Source organism: Prorops nasuta, unplaced genomic scaffold (assembly GCF_024137725.1).
Source record: "Prorops nasuta isolate Cenicafe-Biocafe unplaced genomic scaffold, Cenicafe_Pnas_1.2 PNAS00004, whole genome shotgun sequence".
NCBI classification, from domain to species: Eukaryota; Metazoa; Arthropoda; class Insecta; order Hymenoptera; family Bethylidae; genus Prorops; species Prorops nasuta.
This window is the reverse complement of record NW_027116801.1, coordinates 1105410-1123839: the sequence shown is the minus strand read 5'-3', so window position 1 is coordinate 1123839 and position 18430 is coordinate 1105410. Positions and strand designations below refer to the sequence as shown.

The window sequence follows — 18430 nt, the reverse complement described above, 5'->3', positions numbered from 1 at the left end:
AGATAAATATAGTCTTGAATGCAATTAAGACGCGCGATTTTTGTACGTTCACTCTAGCTTAGTCGGTCAATGAGATAGACTAATGATTGACCTATACTACTTATACTCTGACTGACTGCACCGACGGAGTAAAATTAAATGTAAGTCCTCGACTCAATTCTGTTCTGCGCCCTCATCTCCTTCCCTCCCCACTCTACACTCTACATATATATTATATATTATATAGAACACAGAACAAAGACACGCATCTTTACTACGTATCTTCCCATAGAATTAAAACCCAATTTCCAATTCCCTTTGTTGAAATCATTCCATTCTACATTTTCAACCGCAAACAAAGCAGATGATTAAAGATTCTTTTTGGACTCATGACCACGTAAGATCTCAAATACATCTTACTTTTTTTGCAACGTACACCTTTCCGGCAAAATTCTTCTTTAAAACTTTGACTGAAAAATAGTAGAAAGGTGCATGCTTACTATTTTCCCTCATATCTTATTAATCGAAACTTTCAAAGGAATAACTAATAAAGATACGCTACTTTGTCACATCATGATCGACTATCAAACGAATGGTCAGAAAAACTTTACTCGCCAAGTGGTCATAATGGATATCTTTTCTAGCTCTCATTTAAAAGTACAAAAAACGATCCTCAGTGTCTGCGGTGCATGGCCTTATCAAAGCAATAGGACACATATCATTTTGCAAATGATATTTTTAAACGGAGCTATCGTATTTATGCTCGTACCCGAGGTTAAGTATTTCATTTGAATTTCTGAGTTAACACCAATGCCAATGGCTTAATTTCATTGTTTAAAACATTACGCATACATTTTTTACCAATAGACGGTCGCTTTTCTGAAGAATTTGAAAGATTTTGATTTTCTAATGAGGTGCTTACCAATGCTATGCGCGTCTATTTTGGCTTCGTGCAAGGGAGTAGTTTTGTTCCAAAGCATTAATAAGGTAGGAAATATTTTTTTTTTTAATAAAAACCATATGTTTTACTATCTTTTGTTTATTAACTAATCGAACGGAGAAACGTGTGAATAGACGAGAATACTGTTGGACGAAGTGCGACAGGATTGGGAAGATTTTGGCCATGTAGACATTGAATTTTCAATTGTGCAGAAATACGCGAAGAAAGCTAAGCAAATAACGGTGTTTTATGCTTGTGAGGCGCCTTTCCTATTAAAATCGGTAGTTTGATAAGGTGAAAGCGTGTAATGCAAAAAAATTTATCAAATCCAATTTGCAGCTGGTTATTACTTCATGGTGATATGTTACTACTTGATGCCTTGTGTCGCAACTTTGATGGATCACATTGTACCGCTAAATGAATCTAGGCAACGTGAATTAATATATCCAGGGGATTTTTATGTTCATACTGACGAGCACTTTTTTGTTATTCTGACAATGGAATGGTATGGAATAGTGACTGCTGGCCATTTAGTACTGACACTTGATACTTTGTATATAACGCTTATGTTTCATACATGTGGAATGTTTGCTGTTTTATGGTGAGCAAACTTAGGCACAAAAACAACTATCTTTTAATATTTTTTAATAAATCAAATTCAAATGAAATAATTTTCAGTAATAGATTGGAGAACCTAAATAATCAGATTTTCGAAACAAGCAAATATCAATTAAGGCAAGACAATACGGCATGTATAAATCAAGATAAAATGATTTATCTTTACTTGACCGAATGTGTCAAATTGCATTTAAAATGTATTAAGTAAGTTCATATTCCTATATATGAATCTTTATTACCGGGAATTTTTCACTAATATTTATTTAGCATGTTTTAATGTCCATCTCTTCATTATCTGTATTCCTTCCACCATACTCCTTCGCACTCCCTCTCATACTCTCACTCTTCTCTTTTTCCCTTTTCAAGATATGCAGAACATTTGAACTCTACGATGAACGTAGCATTCTTCACTGACGTTGCATTTGGAGTTTTAGTTGGAAGTGCCGCAGCTGTTAAGGTTGGTTATCAACCTAACTGAAATCAAGATATTTTTAATCAAACATTTTCTACTTTTAATATAGTTCGTCTTAAGCATTAATGATCCTAATGAACGAGTAATATATGGATCGCTATACATTAACCAAAGTATACGGATTTTTATAAACTGTTTTCCTGGCCAGTTATTGATTGACCATAGCAATTATGTTAAAATTGCTGCGTAAGTTCTTTGTTAAAATATTATTATTCTGTTTTTCTCATTGATGTGTATGAGGTTTTTATTAAATTCCCTATAATTTTAGTTCTAAAAACAAATGGTACGAACTTCCAGAGAATTCTAAAAAATTGCTTTTATTAATGATGATGAGAAGTGTGAAATCTACTGCATTTGTCGTTGCAAATATGTTTACTATGAATTTCGATCTCTTTAGTAAGGTAAACAAAATTATTATTTTTAAAAACCAGATATTTATTTTGAAAATCTGTAAATCCTGTTTTTTCTTTTCCGATCTTTTTAAAAATTAACCTTTTTAAAAAATTGATTGTTAAATATTTGCCAAATGTCTGGATAAATTTAATAACTATTAACTTAATTGAAATAGTTTAGCTTTAAAATTACCATCCAAATACTATTATTTTAATCTGCTGTAGCACTTAAAACGTGGATCCTTTTTCTTTCATAGCTTTCGCTATTCCTCAGATGTTAAAAATACAATTAAGTCAATCTACCGGATGCGAAATGAATTCGTGTCAACTGGAAGACTGTAAACCGAGAATTAAATATGGCAAACATTTTAAGAATTCAGAAGTTTAATTTTCATCATACACTTTCGCAAAAAAACGTGTTTCTTTTCATAAATATTTCGTGAAATTTTAAATATCTGTAGTATTCGCTTCTTTATCTACAATTTTTCAGATGTCACGAATTAATCGCACACTTAATATATACACGTACAGTAAGCGACATTGATTGCGCCCATCGAAGTAGATAAAGGTTATCGCGTGAACCGCCAGTCCAGCGTATGAAACACCGAATAGCATCATTTTCCTGGCACCACGAAATTTCCTCCAATCTCTTTCTTTCTATAGACATGCTGCATACCAATACATTGACAGTCAAGTGAAATGTGTAACTACGGTATCCAAATACGAAAAATGTCACACACACACACACACAACCCAAAATTGACCAAGTTTACGGATAGATAGTATGGATGATGTGCATATGCATCACTACACACATTCTCACTTACAAGGCATCAGTTTGGTATGCAGTAGGCCTATAGGAATGCGAGAAAAATGCTGTCACTCTCCATTCCTACCTATATGTAGAGAACATCCCGAGGTTACGTCCCTACTACCTTTCTGGCATCAGGCAGGGGAGTGACGCGACCTTACTTGGGCAGGTGGTAAGATGAAAATTTTCACTTTCCACCATGCTAACCAAAGTATAGATACAATAGCGTATTTTTTGGAGCGTGCTTTTTTGAATAATAGCACAATAGGCATAGCCTTTATCTACGTACTGCGAACTGCGAGGCATAACAACCGTGTCGATCACTGTACATCGTATGCAGAGTGTATTAGTGATACATATTAAAACTTGAAATGATTGTAGAGAGGAGGGGGGGGGGGGGGATTTTAGTAACTTTTGTTAATGCATGAAGGGCGCTGCTATAGGCTATCAAATTACTTTTCTACAAATTTGAAAACTCTGTGTTTACGGCGTGATAAAGTTCCCAGAAGTACCGTATATATCAGTACATAGAAAATTTAATAGTCGTTGGCTAGGTAAATGCAGGTGCCTAACGCATGTATGGTTTATCCTTTATGGCTCTAACATACTGAACACTGCGGGATTTTCCTATATATTTTTAAAAATATTTTGTAACCCACAGAGCGAACCACAGTTCGTTAACAACATTTACTCAAAATTACTCCCTACTCCCCCCTTACTGTAGCCTTTTGAAAGTTTTGACATTCATCACTGATACACCCAGTATGTACAATCGAGCTTCTCAGAATAAAGATCTAGTCGGATACCATAGTCAATGATACCAAGCCTAAATCAAAAGCTACGTATTGTTTTATATAATAGTATTTTTGCAAAAGTGACACGCTAAAAAAGCTATTGAAATTGGTTGAATAGTTGTTATACGCAGTGAAATTGATGCAATTTTTATTTCCCATAGAGGGTGCATGCCCTCTCTTGCCATTCTTCGCAAGTCTCGTCTTTCAGTGGAAAATGTTCAGGATTTCCAATTAACGTGTAAAAAATTAATTTTTCACTCAGCTTGAATTCACCTACGCTTTTGGTTTCCGGCTCAATCGTTATTCACAGGATGTACCGCGTATATTCTTTATCTCTTTGTCTCATTTTCAAGGTAACTCGTACTTGTGTGTCATACTGCACAGTAATGCTGTCTATTCAAAACAGTTCAGATTAGAAATGTAATTAAAGTAAAAATATTTAAATATAATATATCTGAATATAAGTGGATGGTAAAAAAATCTTTAGCATTTGAAGTTATCGATATAAAAGAAAAAGGGTATGTAGACGATATTAAAATAGATCAATTAAGAAAAGCTTCGAAGAATCTTTTATTTTATTTTGATTGTTAATGAATAATGTGATTGGAATATCGTGTAACAAATAATTATTAGTCAATTTATGATTTATAATTTGGCTTCTACTGTTTAAATTATACCTCGCCGTTTGGCATACGTAGCCACACATGAATACATCGGACTATCTGTCTAAGGATGCCAATCCGAAAAATGTATATTAAGGAAAGAGATGTTTGAAGAAAAACTTATAATATTTGCCTAGGTCTATCACCTAATTAAAAAGATATCTCATCAATCAAATATATACTTTAATTTGAAACACTCTATTACATAGTTTATGATATGTGCTAGATATTATTTGCTTAATATTCTAAATTAACTACAGAGTGTTCCATTGAAGGAAAATCTAGAATGAAATAACTTACTTATTAATATATTTTTAAGGAATAAACCAAGTATTTATAAAGTTATAGAGAGACTTTTCGGATTGGCACCTTTTTAACGGGCACCCCTTATACAGGAAACACTCACCTCTACTATTACCTCTAAGCTCTCAAGAGGTAAACGTCATTAAGTATAAGTTTCGTCAAGTTAATAGAGTTTCATTGCGTGTTAAATATCAAGATCTGCAATATTATACATAGCAGCTATGGTAAATTCGATACCTACTTTAAATAATGCTGAAAAATATTAGGATAAAAGATATCGTCTTAGTTCATAATATTGGTGCCAAAATTTAGATTTTCATATAAATCTGCTATTTATTCCGAGTTTATATAATTATTAGTTATTTATTTTTTTATGTAATTTGCTACGTTTTAAACTGTATAAGTAGAGATATTAATCATCTATACTTTAAAATACACGTTTGAAAAAATAAAAAAATTTCATAAAAAAATTTCATAAAAAAATTTGTTAAAATTGTAAGTACCAAATTAAAAGGCAGATAGGTATACTTAGTATTTAATTTGTTCCAAGTTGACAATTAATTCCAAAAGAATAGAGTTGATTTTGTATTATTGCACAATTGAGTGGATACAATAGTATGAAAATTGCTAATTATTTCTTTCTTATTGTATAAAATATGGGTGTGTATTACCGGTACTTAATAAAGTAAAATTATCAAGACTCTTCTACGGAAATGAACAACATTAATATATAATTATATCTGTTATACTAATAATTTTTTATTTCAATGTTTAGATAAAGAAGAGTTATTACAAGAGCCATGTTCAAATAAAACTCTCAAATCTTTTTGAACAGTTAATTTTTGACAAAAATTATACAAATAATTAAATGAAGAATTATTTTGTTAATAGAAACTATTTAATAAATTTCATGCAATGACCTTTTTCCAGTCCTTATATATTAAACAATTTGACCGGAGAATTCTACTTAGAATATTCCTAAAGTAATGATAATTAACAAAAACTATTATTTTAGCTACTTACATCATGATGAGAATATAGCAAGTCACATTATTTTACCGTGAACATCATTATATGTACTTATGTTACAACCTTTTTCGGTTAATATGAGATTACTTAGGTCGCAGCAGTAATTTCCTGTGTCATCATAAACTTTTCATTCATAGCCTGTGCTAAGTTATATGATACAATTTTCTCCACCTTAAACAATTAACTTTGTTAAGGATTTTAGCTTCAGATTATATTCATAACGGTGAGAGAGGCTATTTGTTTTTGAAATAATATTCCAGAATATGTTAAAATGTAGTCTTAGCAATAGAACAAGAAGCTTTTGTGTATCGAGTATCGACTATCGAAGCAAACTATATAACAGCTGAATCACTACTGAACAGATTGAGCCCCCTTACCCCAAACCGCTCATCCCCACTCTAAAAGCTACAATAACTTTATGATGTAAGTATATAAAGACACGCATCTTTACTATGCCTCTTCTCCCAGAATTAAAAGGCAATTTTCAATTCCCTTTGTTGAAATCATTTGTCTCCATACATTGTAGCAACCACAAGCAACATAAAATGCTTAAACATTCTCTTTGGGTTCATGGCCATGTAAGGCTTAAAACGACTTTTACATTTTTTGCAATGGACTCTTTCTGGTAAAATATTCCTTTAAAAGTTTTTACTGAAAAATAATAAAAGGCCCCTTGCCACTTTTCTTCATATCTTATTAATCTCGACTTTCAAAAGAATCACTAATGAAGACTCTTTACGTGGTCACATTGTGATCGACAATGTAGCGAATAGTGAGAAACGTTTTAGTCGCCATCTGGTCATAATGGATATCTTTTATAGTTCCCATTTCAAAGTCCAAAAAAAATTTCTCTGTGCCTGCGGCGCGTGGCCATATCAAAATAATCGAAACCAACTAATATTGCAAATGATATTTTTAAATGGAGCTATCATATTTATGTTGATACCCGAGGTCAAGTATTTTATTATACCATTGAAGATTTAATAGTAATTGCATTTATTTGATATATTTAAATCAAGGTGTATATTAATTTTTTCAGTAGATGATCGCTCTTGTAAAGAATTTTGCAGATTTTGATTTTTTTATGGCATGTTTGCCAATGTTAAGCGGATCAATTATGGGTTCCTGCAAAGGAGCAATTCTCTTCTACAGCATCAACAAAGTAAGAAGGGTTAAATTCAATAGATACTACCCTCCTCTTTATCTTTATTAAGTAACTAATAATGGAACTGAGAACCATTTAAATAGACGAGACTACTGTTGGACGAGTTACAACAGGATTGGGAACATCTTAGCCATGTGGAAGCTGAATTTTCGATTGTAAAGAGATATGCGAAGAAAGCTAAGCAAATAACGATATTTTATGCTTGTGAGATGAATTCACTATTGCAAATGGAAAATGTTAAAGGTGAAATCATATAATGTAAAAAATTTGAACGAATCTAATTTTCAGTCGGTTTTTACTTACTGATGATATGCTATTACATGATGCCTTGTGTCGCAACAGTGATGGATTACATTGTACCTTTAAACGAGTCCAGGCATCGCGTGTTAATATTTCCAGGTGATTTTTATGTTCATACCGACGAGTATTTTATCGTTATTCTGACAATGGAATGGTATGGAATAGTGAGCGCTGGCCATTTGGTATTGACAGTTGATACTTTGTACATGACACTTATGCTTCACACTTGTGGAATGTTTGCTGTGTTAAGGTGAGCGAATATATATAGGCACAAAACTACCCGTCAGTTTGAATTTTTGTTACATACGAAAATTATGTGAAATAATTTTCAGTCAGAGATTGGAAAATCTCAATATTCAGAATTTCAAACCCAACAGACATCAATTAGTGCGTAATGATACAGTTATGGATCAAGACCAAATGATTTATCATTACTTGACTAAATGCATTAAATTACATTTGAAATGCATTAAGTAAGTTCACTTTTCTGTAAATATCACTCATTAATTTTATTAATATTTATTTTCTATCCTCTTTTCATATCCATTCCATTTCTTACTTACTTTCATCTCTCTATATTCTTTTTTCTATTGCATACAAACTTCCTCTTTATGTCACAATATCTTACCCTCTCAAGATATGCAGAACGTTTAAATTCTACGTTCAACGTAGCATTCTTCACTGACGTTGCATTTGGAGTTTTACTCGCAAGTGCAGCAGCTGTTAAGGTTGGTTATCGACCAATCTAAAGTCAAAATATTTTTAATCAAACTTTTTCCATTTGCAATACAGTTCGTCATGAGCATTAACGATCCTAATCAACGAATAAAATATGGATCGCTATATTTCAACCAAAGTATGAGGATTTTCATAAACTGTTTTCCTGGTCAATTATTAATCGACCACAGTAGTAACGTTAAATTAGCTGCGTAAGTTCTTTCTTAAATTGCATAATTGCTTCTCTTATTCACTTGCTTGAGATAATTATTGTATTATCTACAATTTCAGCTCTAAAATCAAATGGTACGAGCTTCCAGAGAATTCTAAAAAACTGCTTTTATTATTAATGATGAGAAGTGTGAAAGCTACTGAATTTGTCGTTGCAAAGATGTTCACTATGAATTTTGAACTCTTTAGTAAGGTATATAATATAATTATTTTTAAACACGAGCTGTGTTTATTTTTAAGTGTATATGTCACATCTCGTCCTTGTGCGTGATTTTTAATAATTAGCCTTTTACAAATTAATTGTTAAAAATTTATCAAATATTTGAACGAATTTAAAAGCTTTTAACCTAGTTACGCAAATAATTTCTTTCGGGGGCTTAATTAAAATAGTTTATCTCTTAAATTACCATTAAGGCACGTATATTTTAAGGTCGGATTTTCCTTGGGACGCCCGTCCGTAGGGATTGGCTAGGGAATCTGGAAAACGTAATCATCATTACTGATCAGTAGTGACTAATGACACCTATTATAGTTACCACTTTTCCAGATACCGAAGTCGATCGACCGGACATGGCGTCGAATGGAAATTTGAAATTTCAGCCCTTATAATATTTTGAAATGATGCATTTCAATTTTTAGTAATTGTTGAGAAAAAAGAATAAATACTTTGAATACATTCAAATTAGTCTAACAGATTTAAGGTGAATTTTCGTCCGCCTAGAAAGACAATGGATAGAGAAGGAAATTTTATAGGAAAACTTATGAAACTTTATACATATACTCCTTAGTAAATTCTTCTCTACGTATATAATATTCGGGGTGGTAGAAATTAATTGTATATTCCGTGTTCATCTAATGCATGGAATTTTCCGGAATAAAGATCTAGTTGGAAACTAGTTAATGACACCAGCCTAATTAAAAAACTCTGTATAGTTTCACATACAATTTTGACATAAAAGGCATTGATATAAACATTATTCAGATGGTTTCAGTGGTTTGGTACACAGAAATGAGAAAATTTTGTTTGTTACGAATAACAATTACTTTTACAAAAAACAAATTTATTAGCATAAAAATTACATTGTATATACTTTATGACCAAAATGGTTTAAAAGTTCGTAATTCTGTTGCTATATGTAATAAATACTGCTAACTACAGTCGAGAATTTACAAATTACAATTATATTCTTACTACATTTGTTTAAATGTATATACTATAAACATATATACACCTTTATAAATTCTTTACGGTGATTGTGTGATGTACATAATTGAGAGAATAGAAATTATTTATCAAAATCTATATATATTTTTTTTATATAAACCAAAATATATGTTTTTAGTACCAAAGTATCTATTTTGTCTTAAGCAATTTATGTTTATAAGCAAGTTTAGTTGTAGCAAACAAAATTTTCTTACGCTTAATTAATATATTTCTAAGTGCACTGAAGCAAATGAAATTTTTTTCCGAAGAAGCTGTATACTCTCCCTCACCAACCCTTGCAAAAGTCTATTCGTCTAGCGAGAACTACTCAAGCTTTTCAAGTAACGTGTTAAAAGTTACTTTTTCACTCAGCTTGGTTTCAGCTATATCTAGTTTCCGGCTCAATCATTATTCGCAAAGCATCCTGCATTTATATTTTTTATCTCTTTGTCTCGTTTTTAAGGTAACTCGTACTTGTGTGTCATATTGCACAGTAATGCTGTCTATTCAAAACAGTTGAGATTAGAACTGTAATTAAAATAGAGGTACGCAAATATACCATATATAAATGTGGATGGCACACATATTTAGCGTTTGAAATAATTGATATGAGACACACTGGGTATGTAAACGATATTAAAATAGATTAAAGAAGAAAAAGTTGAAAGGATCTGCTTGTGTTGTTGATGGGTCATGTGACTATAGTATCTTTATCAAATAATTAATAGCTGCGACTTAAGATATAAAAATTGAGTTCGTTTAGCTATTTCTTAGTACTTAGCATACATATAGTTATTCACCAAATACATATGATACACTCACCTCTACTATTACCTCTGAGACTTCTGCAAGAGGTAAACGTCAATAAGCATAAGTTTCGTCAAGTTTATAGAGTTCCATTGCGTGTTAAATATCAGGAATGCAATATTATACACAGCAGCCTTGGTAAATTAGATGCTTACTTAAAATAATATTCGCAATTAAAAGCACAAACGGCGACATCTTAATTGACAATATCAGTGCCAAAATATACAATTTTATTAGAGCAACTTCATATTAATCTACTAATTATTCTGAGTTTTATTCGTTAGTTATTGGTTTTACTGTAATTTGCTACGTTTTAGACTTTAGGAAAAGTAATTAAAAGTGTTTTAATAATAAATATATATTAATATGCAAATTTTAAAATAGCAAGAAGCTTCAAAAATAAAATTTGTCAAAATTTCAAGTACTTAATTAAAAGACACGTATGGTATTTTAATTGTTCATCTGTTACTGGACAGCTGAATTAGTGCTATAAAAAGTGCAGAAAGATAATTATATTCTTCTCTTTCTAAAATGTAAAATTATACTTTCGTTATTACAAAATGCATTTTACCAGATTTCTGCGTGTATGAATAATGTTAATCCATAATAATCTGCTTCTTAACAATTTTTTAATTACAATATTAAATAAAAAAGAATTATTAAATAAATAATTGTTATTTTATAATCTTAAATCCTCTTGAATATATGTAACATCTATAAGAGATATTATCCAAAGGTATAAGTAAGTGTAGTCATTTTTATATCTGCAACTCATTTTAAAATAATATTATTATTAATAGATAATTATATTATAAAAGTCAATAATTTTGTCAGTGTTACCAGAAGCTTATTATTACTCATAGCTTGTGCTAAGTTATACGATACAATTTTTTTCCGTAGACAAGAAACTTGGATATGACTTTTAGCATTAGATTACACAATGAAAAAGATGGTGTTCCTTTCCAAAATATTTTTTCAAAATTTGTATAAAAATGTGTTTGAACAGAAGGACAGAAGTGGACTGCGTGTCGACTATCGAACTAAACTACTCAACAGCTGACTCACTACTAAACTGCACGAGCACCTTTACCCCAATCCGCTTATCCCCACCCTAGCAGCTGCATTTACAACATGACATAAGCATAGAAAGACATGCATCTTTACTGTACACCTTTGCCTCTACAGGTAAAATCGTTATAATTTTCAATTCCCTTTGTTGGGGGTCATTAAATTTCTTTCCCTATTATATACTTGTTCTCAATTAAAGATAATAAGATCTTTTGCAATTCCCCTTTAGGATACAAAGCAACCCATTATGGGTACTTGGTATCGTTTTCCGAGTATAACTCGAAAATCATATTCGCCTTTTTAATAATAAATTCATTCTGTCGCTTCTCCTGGAACACGCTTTAAATTGCTTTATATCTTAAAGATAGTGGTGGGAAAAGGCTTGCGGTCCGGGAAAATAGATTGTCATTTAATGATGCAGTAGCTGGTAAATGCTGAAAATCGTTTTCGTCGTCAGCAGTTTGCGATGGATTTCTTTGATAGTTCTTATTACAAAGTACAGAAAACACAGCTCTCCATTTGTGGCGCATGGCCCTATCAGAATAGTCATACGTATATCATCTTACGGATGATATTTATGAATGGAGTTGTTTTATTTATGCTTATACCCGAGGTCTGGATTTTCATTATAACTCGTGAACTTGCGAAAGTATATACTGTTCTTTCTTACTTCAACATTGACAAAAATCTGGCGTGTATTTTTTCATAAGCAGGTATTGGTGCTATTCAAAAATTTGCATGATTTTGATTTTATAATGGCATGTCTGCCTTTATTATGCGGGTCAATTATGGCATTCGGCAAAGGAACTATTCTTTATAACAGTGTCAATGAAGTAAGAAGCACTAAGAGCATTAATTATCGTTCCATGTTTTGTCTTAATGTCAAATTAAACGAAATACTATTTGAATTTAGATGAAGCTACTGTTGAATGAATTACAATTGGACTGGGACTATTTTAGCCATGTCGACATGGAATTATCGATAATCAAGAAATACGCGCAAATAAGTAAACTAATAACGATGGTATATTCTGGTAAGTTAATTCTCGATTGAAATGGAAAAAAATCACAATAGTTTATTTATTAAAATTGACGAAAATTCATTTTTAGGCAGTGTTTACTTGCTAGTAGTATCCTACTACCTATTACCTTTTGTTGCACCAGTGATGGATCTGATTTTACCTTTAAACGAATCTAGGCATCGTGTATTAATATTTCCGGGTGATTTTTATGTTCATACCGAAGAACATTTTTTTCTCATTCTGACAATGGAATGGTATGGCGTAATTTGCGTCGCTCATTTGGTGATAACGGCAGATGCCTTTTATATTACACTTATGCTTCACTCTTGTGGAATGTTGGCTGTGTTAAGGTGACTCTTACGAGATCATGTCTCTCTACTTTTAATTTATTAGAATGTTACAAGAATAAGGAAACTAATTTTCAGTAAAAGATTGGAGAATGTAACAAGCTTGAATTTCAGCAATGAAAGATATGACTTGATGGAGGAAAATACAGATGAAGCAGAAAAGATTTATCTGTATCTAATTTCATGCATTAAATTACATTTAAGAAGTATTAAGTAAGTTTGCTTTTCATACATTAAATATTATTTTAAGGTTCTTCCGTTGATACAACTGATTCCCTGACAATGTATGGGATAAGTTGAGGATAATGTTGTCAATCTCAGTATGTTTTTGAAATTATATAATGTCAAAATAGTTTAATAAAATCTGTGAGAAAGTGTTAAATTCGTCTTTAAGGTTATTGCTCTTAAAATGGTAATTTATTGGAATTTGGAAATTAAATTGATAATATATTAGAATTTACAATGAGAAACTTTGGAGCAAAACCTACATGTCCATCAAATGTTCAGAATATATGTATCAGTAATAGTTATAAGTTAATCTGTTAAGTGCATATCATTACATACTAATAGATTCTTAAAAAAAATCAAATATTAAGATTTCTCTACCTCAATCTTATATATTGTTTTATATGATATAATTTAATCTATTAACCATGCAACAATAATCACTTACGTCGCATTCTCATAAAACAGGATTTATATGGTTTTGCTCCTAAGCTTATTCTCACTTATTTTTTTAGTTTTCTTAATGCTTAAATTATACAGCATAAATATTTTTGGGAGCCGCGGCCTCGTTTACACACAAAACCCCGCCGCTATGTACGAATTTACGTTATAGGAGTCCACTGTAATTACTTTTCACTTTTTCTCCTTTTCTCTACTTATCTTTCTCATATTTTTTCTTTTTTTTTGTAAGATATGCAGAACGTTTAAACTCTACACTTAACATAGCTTTCTTCACTGATCTTGCATTTGGTACTTTGGTAGCAAGTGGATCAGCTGTTAAGGTTAGTAATAAACCTATACATATAAAGTCACTATAAGCATAAATTATTTTTTTCTCTATACGGATTATAGTTTGTTATGAGTATTCACGATCCTGGTCAATTGATAATATACGGGATGCTGTACTTCGCCCAATCTAGCAGGATTCTTTTTTACTGTATTCCTGGTCAATTATTAACCGATCACTGCAATGACATTTATTTAGCTGCGTAAGTTGATTCATAAATGTGTTAGGTTATAAAGAAATTCATAGGGCATTCATAAAATGTTGGAAGAAAATTATTATTAATTTGTTTTTGTCATTTTTGACAAGAAATCAGTTAACGCAATACAATTTTAGATGCAGGAATCGATGGTACGAACTTCCAGAGAAATCCAAAAAACTACTTTTAACATTAATGATGAGAGGTGCCCATCCTACTGAGTTTGTTGTTGCTAATATGTTTACAATGAATTTTGATCTTTTTAGTAAGGTAAATTTAATTATTTATTTTTTATATTAAATAATTGATTCTATTTCTCTCTTATTCTTTTTCATTTAAGGTTACTCGAACATGTGTATCATATTGCACAGTCATGTTATCGATCAACAGCAGTTGAAATGATGAGTGGAATTGTAGTAGAATTATATAATAAACAACATCTTTACATATAGATATATCGCCTGCAGATTATTAGTGTCTTTCAACCATTGATGAGAGAAAGGTATTTTATTATGATTTTCATCAAGCGCCTTCTAGTATTGTAAAGAAATAACTTGCATTTCCAAATATACTACTTCATCATTACTTAATCGTTAATCCGTAATTTAATACTAAAAACATTTTTGATACAGGGAGAAATTGTTAGAAAAAGTTGTACCCTTTCGCCTATTGTTGTCAACTCATCTTTTGTTTAACGACTATTAAAAACTCGTACAAAATACTTTTATATAAATTTTAACGTAATTATCTCTCCCTCTCTCTCTTTCGATGTTTAAGTTAAAGTTTCTTTTACTCTCGGTCTGTCGTCATCTCCCTTTGCTAATTACAGACTGCATTTTATAAATATAACAAAACATCTTGTAAAACATTTTTTTATGTACCAACATGGTACATGGTGTAGTAAGGCTATAGATTTCACGTAGAAAAGAGCAATCCTTAATACCAAGTGGAAGGTTTACTTTGTCTACAGACTATTCTGAAATGAACTAACTCAACTAAACTACTCACTAGTGAGTCTTGAACTGACTGAGTTTCCTTTACTCCATTCTGTTGTTTCCCACTCCACTCTCTATTGAACATACGGAACATGGCATAAGTAGAAACCATACATGTATGCTCCTCCTGCTACTATAAACGAACACTAATTTTTGACTTCCCTCGTTGAGAAACATTCGATTTACAACTGCTAAATTGCTTTGTATCAATCAAAGGTAAAGAGGTAATTTATAATTCTCTTTAAACGATAATGAAATACTTGATAATAGAGTACCTAACAGCTGTCATTATCAAGACGATGCTGAATACATTACTCTCTATAATCAAATATTCCTTCAGTAGCTTGAATAACTGTAAAATAAAAGGGAAACGTTTATAGAAATATTTATATCTTAATAATAGTGGGGCAGGAGCACATGCAACCCTTTACTTCGAGGTAGTTTAGAAGTGAGTGGTTGAAAGAATCATAGCTGCTGACAGTTCAAAATGAACCTTTTTAAGAGTTCTTATTATAAGGTACAGAAAACGTTACTTTCTCTCTGTGGTGCATGGCCCTATCAAACTAATCGCTATCATTTGACTTTGCGGATAATATTCTTAAATGGAGTAATTATCTTTATGCTTGTGCCCCAGGTTAAGTATATCAATATATTTTGCAAAGTAATGTAAAGACAATTGGACTTTTTTGATAAACTAAATTTCCCATTGGTAGATGATTGTGCTTCTAAAAAATCCACATGACTTTGATTTCATAATGGCTTGCCTGCCCATGTTAAGTGGCTCAATTATGGCTTTCTCTAAAGGAGTTATTTTGTTTCGCACTATTAATGAAGTAAAAAATTCTTTAACTCTTAAATACTACTCCTTTTGATTTTTTACCTTGCAACTAATTGATTCAAATTGCTGTTCAAATAGATTAAAATGCTATTTGAAGAATTACAACGGGACTGGAAATATTTTGGTGATGTAGAGTTGGATCTTGTGATAATTAAAAGATATGCGAAAAGAGGAAAACTAATAACGGTTATATATACATGTGAGATTTCTTCCTGATATACTAAGTTCTTGGAAACGTGAGGATGAATTGTGCACAAAATTAAAAACTATTCTTAATTTTTAGTTAGTGTTTATACACTGGTGATATGCTATTACTTAGTTTCCCTTGTTGCTCCAACAATGGATCTCCTTTTACCTTTAAATGAATCCAGACAACGCGTATTAATATTTCCAGGAGATTTTTATGGTCATTCCGATGACCATTTTTTCGTTATTCTGACAATGGAATGGTATGGTACGTTATGCGTCGCTCATTTGGTGTTAACCGTTGATGCTTTATACATGACATTTATGCTTCACGCTTGTGGAATGTTTGCAGTATTAAGGTGAGCCAAAATTCATGGTAATAAAAGTGCATATATGTATTTTATCATTATTATAAAAAAAAATTTAGTGAGAGATTAGAGAGACTGAAAATTCAGGATTTTGATGATGAAAAATATCGATTGTTGCAAGATCAAAAGATTTATCTTTACTTGACTAATTGCGTCAAATTGCATTTAAAAATTATTAAGTAAGTTAACATCTCGTTACTACTTTATTATCCCATTTGCATGGCAAGCTCATATACGTGCAAAATTTTCCTGGCTATTATCACCGAAGTGCGCTAGATCTTTATACAATGAAATAAAATTTCGTGATAGAGGTAAATTTACCATTTTTTCCTAAATGATCAAATGGCTTAAAAATACAATTTCACTCTCCACTGTATTGCTTTCTTCAGTTATTTTTAGATAGTTGTTGATTTAATATCAGCATGTTTTAAAAGGGAGACTATATAATTTTTAAAATATATTCTTATATTTTAATTTCTCTTAATACAGTTTTCTTATAATAAAGAGTATTATATTGGTTTATAATATATTTTACGTAAAAATTGCTTATACGTAAATTATTATGAATGGTACTATAAAAATTCAAGCAGATCATCTTCATACGCTAGAAATTAACATACATTTCTAAAATATTTTTAAAGATTAGATTATTCTTTCATAAATAAATAAATTTATCAGATCGGAATTTTTTGATTTTATTTTTTTTTTTTATCTCAATTCAACATTGCATTTGAATTTATAAAAGCAGAAACTAAACTCGTAACTAGCGATCGTGAAAACATACGATATTTTATGCTCAAAATTGCATCACTTTTTGAACTTTGCGTTTGTTAAATTAAATTTTACCAGGAAATTCCAGATGGAAGTTAATTTGACACTCAAAGAGCTAAAAAAATCATAGTCGCCTATTACGAAAATTTTTAACCAGAAAAATCTACTAAAAGATCTCTCTTACCCATACTTTTTATTAATGTCTTTTACCTGCTTCTTTCCATTTGCTAATCTTTGTCCATTTTTTCTCTCGTTCATACACACACTCGCGTGCACCGGCTTGTTCATACAAACTCTGGCTTCATTCTTCTCTTACCTTTTAATAAGATTTGCAGAGCGCTTAAATACTACATTTAACGTAGCCTTTTTTACTGACCTTGCATCTGGAGTTTTGCTCGCCAGTGCATCAGCTGTGAAGGTTAGTAATAAATATGAGTCTATACAAATTGAAGATAATCATAATTATTCTTTTTTCTATGCGCTATTCTCTTTAGTTTGTCATGAGCATTAACGATCCTGATGAACGATTCAAATATGGAATACTTTATTTTCTCCAAACTATGAGAATTTTTTTAACCTGTTTGCCAGGTCAATTATTAATTGATCATAGTAGTGACGTACAGATGGCAGCGTAAGTTATTCACGAAGCTTGACGTGTAATTTTACTATACTATACTATTATCTTTTAAGCGGTTTAATATAATGCAATTCTAGCACTAAGCTCGAATGGTACAAGCTTCCTGAAAAGTCTAAAAAACTTCTCCTAACAGTAATAATCAGATGTTCGAGGCCTTCAAAATTTGTTGTTGCTAAGATGTTTACTATGAATAATCAACTATTAAGTAAGGTAATAATGAGTGATGCCTTATAATTAAGTAAATTTATATCATAGCTAGATTTTTTAAGCATCATATACTTTTTCTGTTTTTAAAGATAACTCGCACATGCCTGTCTTATTGTACAGTAATGCTTTCCATACAGAACAGCTAAGATAATGAGTGTACTTGATATAGGAAAGAGACAATCAAATCAAAAAATATCTCAGTACCAACCAAGGAAAAAAAATAAATATATGCTCAAATCAATTATATTTTTATTATTTTGTTTGCATTGTAGCCCAATACAATAGGGATGCACAAACATCCTTATTATATATCCTTTTCCATAATATTTTAACAAAAAGCTTTATTTTACAGTTTCATA

General features: G+C 31.1%; 4 protein-coding genes across 4 annotated transcripts; all 4 read left to right on the top strand.

Annotated features, from left to right (window-relative positions):
- Positions 1–552: 552 nt before the first annotated feature.
- LOC136772703 (odorant receptor 67c-like) lies at positions 553–2743 on the top strand. Its single transcript, XM_066725833.1, has 9 exons — positions 553–753; positions 847–966; positions 1054–1174; positions 1259–1520; positions 1598–1741; positions 1904–1994; positions 2059–2195; positions 2278–2410; positions 2627–2743. Exons 1-9 carry the CDS (start codon positions 553–555, stop codon positions 2741–2743), a joined length of 1326 nt encoding a protein of 441 aa, XP_066581930.1.
- Positions 2744–6804: 4061 nt separating this feature from the next.
- On the top strand, positions 6805–14781 carry LOC136772702 (uncharacterized). The gene is made up of 28 exons (XM_066725832.1): positions 6805–6951; positions 7043–7162; positions 7249–7369; positions 7454–7715; positions 7798–7938; positions 8103–8193; positions 8258–8394; positions 8474–8606; positions 9396–9531; positions 9800–9958; positions 10001–10080; positions 10134–10147; positions 10263–10321; positions 10392–10562; positions 10709–10753; positions 11225–11253; positions 11325–11376; positions 11692–11750; positions 11953–12105; positions 12206–12325; positions 12406–12526; positions 12603–12864; positions 12940–13074; positions 13778–13868; positions 13939–14075; positions 14207–14339; positions 14410–14571; positions 14702–14781. Exons 1-27 carry the CDS (start codon positions 6805–6807, stop codon positions 14464–14466), a joined length of 3165 nt encoding a protein of 1054 aa, XP_066581929.1. The 3' UTR covers positions 14467–14571; positions 14702–14781.
- A 770-nt stretch (positions 14782–15551) lies between these two features.
- Positions 15552–16639, top strand: LOC136772701 (uncharacterized). The gene is made up of 5 exons (XM_066725830.1): positions 15552–15698; positions 15778–15897; positions 15981–16101; positions 16186–16447; positions 16516–16639. The coding sequence occupies exons 1-5, from the start codon at positions 15552–15554 to the stop codon at positions 16637–16639; spliced, it is 774 nt and encodes a 257-aa protein (XP_066581927.1).
- A 787-nt stretch (positions 16640–17426) lies between these two features.
- LOC136772700 (odorant receptor coreceptor-like) lies at positions 17427–18290 on the top strand. Its single transcript, XM_066725829.1, has 4 exons — positions 17427–17645; positions 17722–17858; positions 17942–18074; positions 18161–18290. The coding sequence occupies exons 1-4, from the start codon at positions 17427–17429 to the stop codon at positions 18215–18217; spliced, it is 546 nt and encodes a 181-aa protein (XP_066581926.1). The 3' UTR covers positions 18218–18290.
- Positions 18291–18430: the final 140 nt, after the last annotated feature.

Bases quoted from the DNA above. Each gene is read 5' to 3' on its own strand.
- LOC136772703 (XM_066725833.1), top strand. From the start codon at position 553: ATGATCGACTATCAAACGAATGGTCAGAAAAACTTTACTCGCCAAGTG. The intron at 1,995-2,058 runs GTTGGTTATCAA...CTTTTAATATAG, and splicing joins GAAGTGCCGCAGCTGTTAAG to TTCGTCTTAAGCATTAATGA. The intron at 2,411-2,626 runs GTAAACAAAATT...AATCTGCTGTAG, and splicing joins ATTTCGATCTCTTTAGTAAG to CACTTAAAACGTGGATCCTT.
- LOC136772702 (XM_066725832.1), top strand. From the start codon at position 6,805: ATGGATATCTTTTATAGTTCCCATTTCAAAGTCCAAAAAAAATTTCTC. The intron at 7,370-7,453 runs GTGAGATGAATT...TCTAATTTTCAG, and splicing joins AATAACGATATTTTATGCTT to TCGGTTTTTACTTACTGATG. The intron at 8,194-8,257 runs GTTGGTTATCGA...TTTGCAATACAG, and splicing joins CAAGTGCAGCAGCTGTTAAG to TTCGTCATGAGCATTAACGA.
- LOC136772701 (XM_066725830.1), top strand. From the start codon at position 15,552: ATGAACCTTTTTAAGAGTTCTTATTATAAGGTACAGAAAACGTTACTT. The intron at 15,699-15,777 runs GTTAAGTATATC...TCCCATTGGTAG, and splicing joins TCTTTATGCTTGTGCCCCAG to ATGATTGTGCTTCTAAAAAA. The intron at 16,448-16,515 runs GTGAGCCAAAAT...AAAAAAATTTAG, and splicing joins GGAATGTTTGCAGTATTAAG to TGAGAGATTAGAGAGACTGA.
- LOC136772700 (XM_066725829.1), top strand. From the start codon at position 17,427: ATGTCTTTTACCTGCTTCTTTCCATTTGCTAATCTTTGTCCATTTTTT. The intron at 17,859-17,941 runs GTAAGTTATTCA...ATGCAATTCTAG, and splicing joins AGTGACGTACAGATGGCAGC to CACTAAGCTCGAATGGTACA. The intron at 18,075-18,160 runs GTAATAATGAGT...CTGTTTTTAAAG, and splicing joins ATAATCAACTATTAAGTAAG to ATAACTCGCACATGCCTGTC.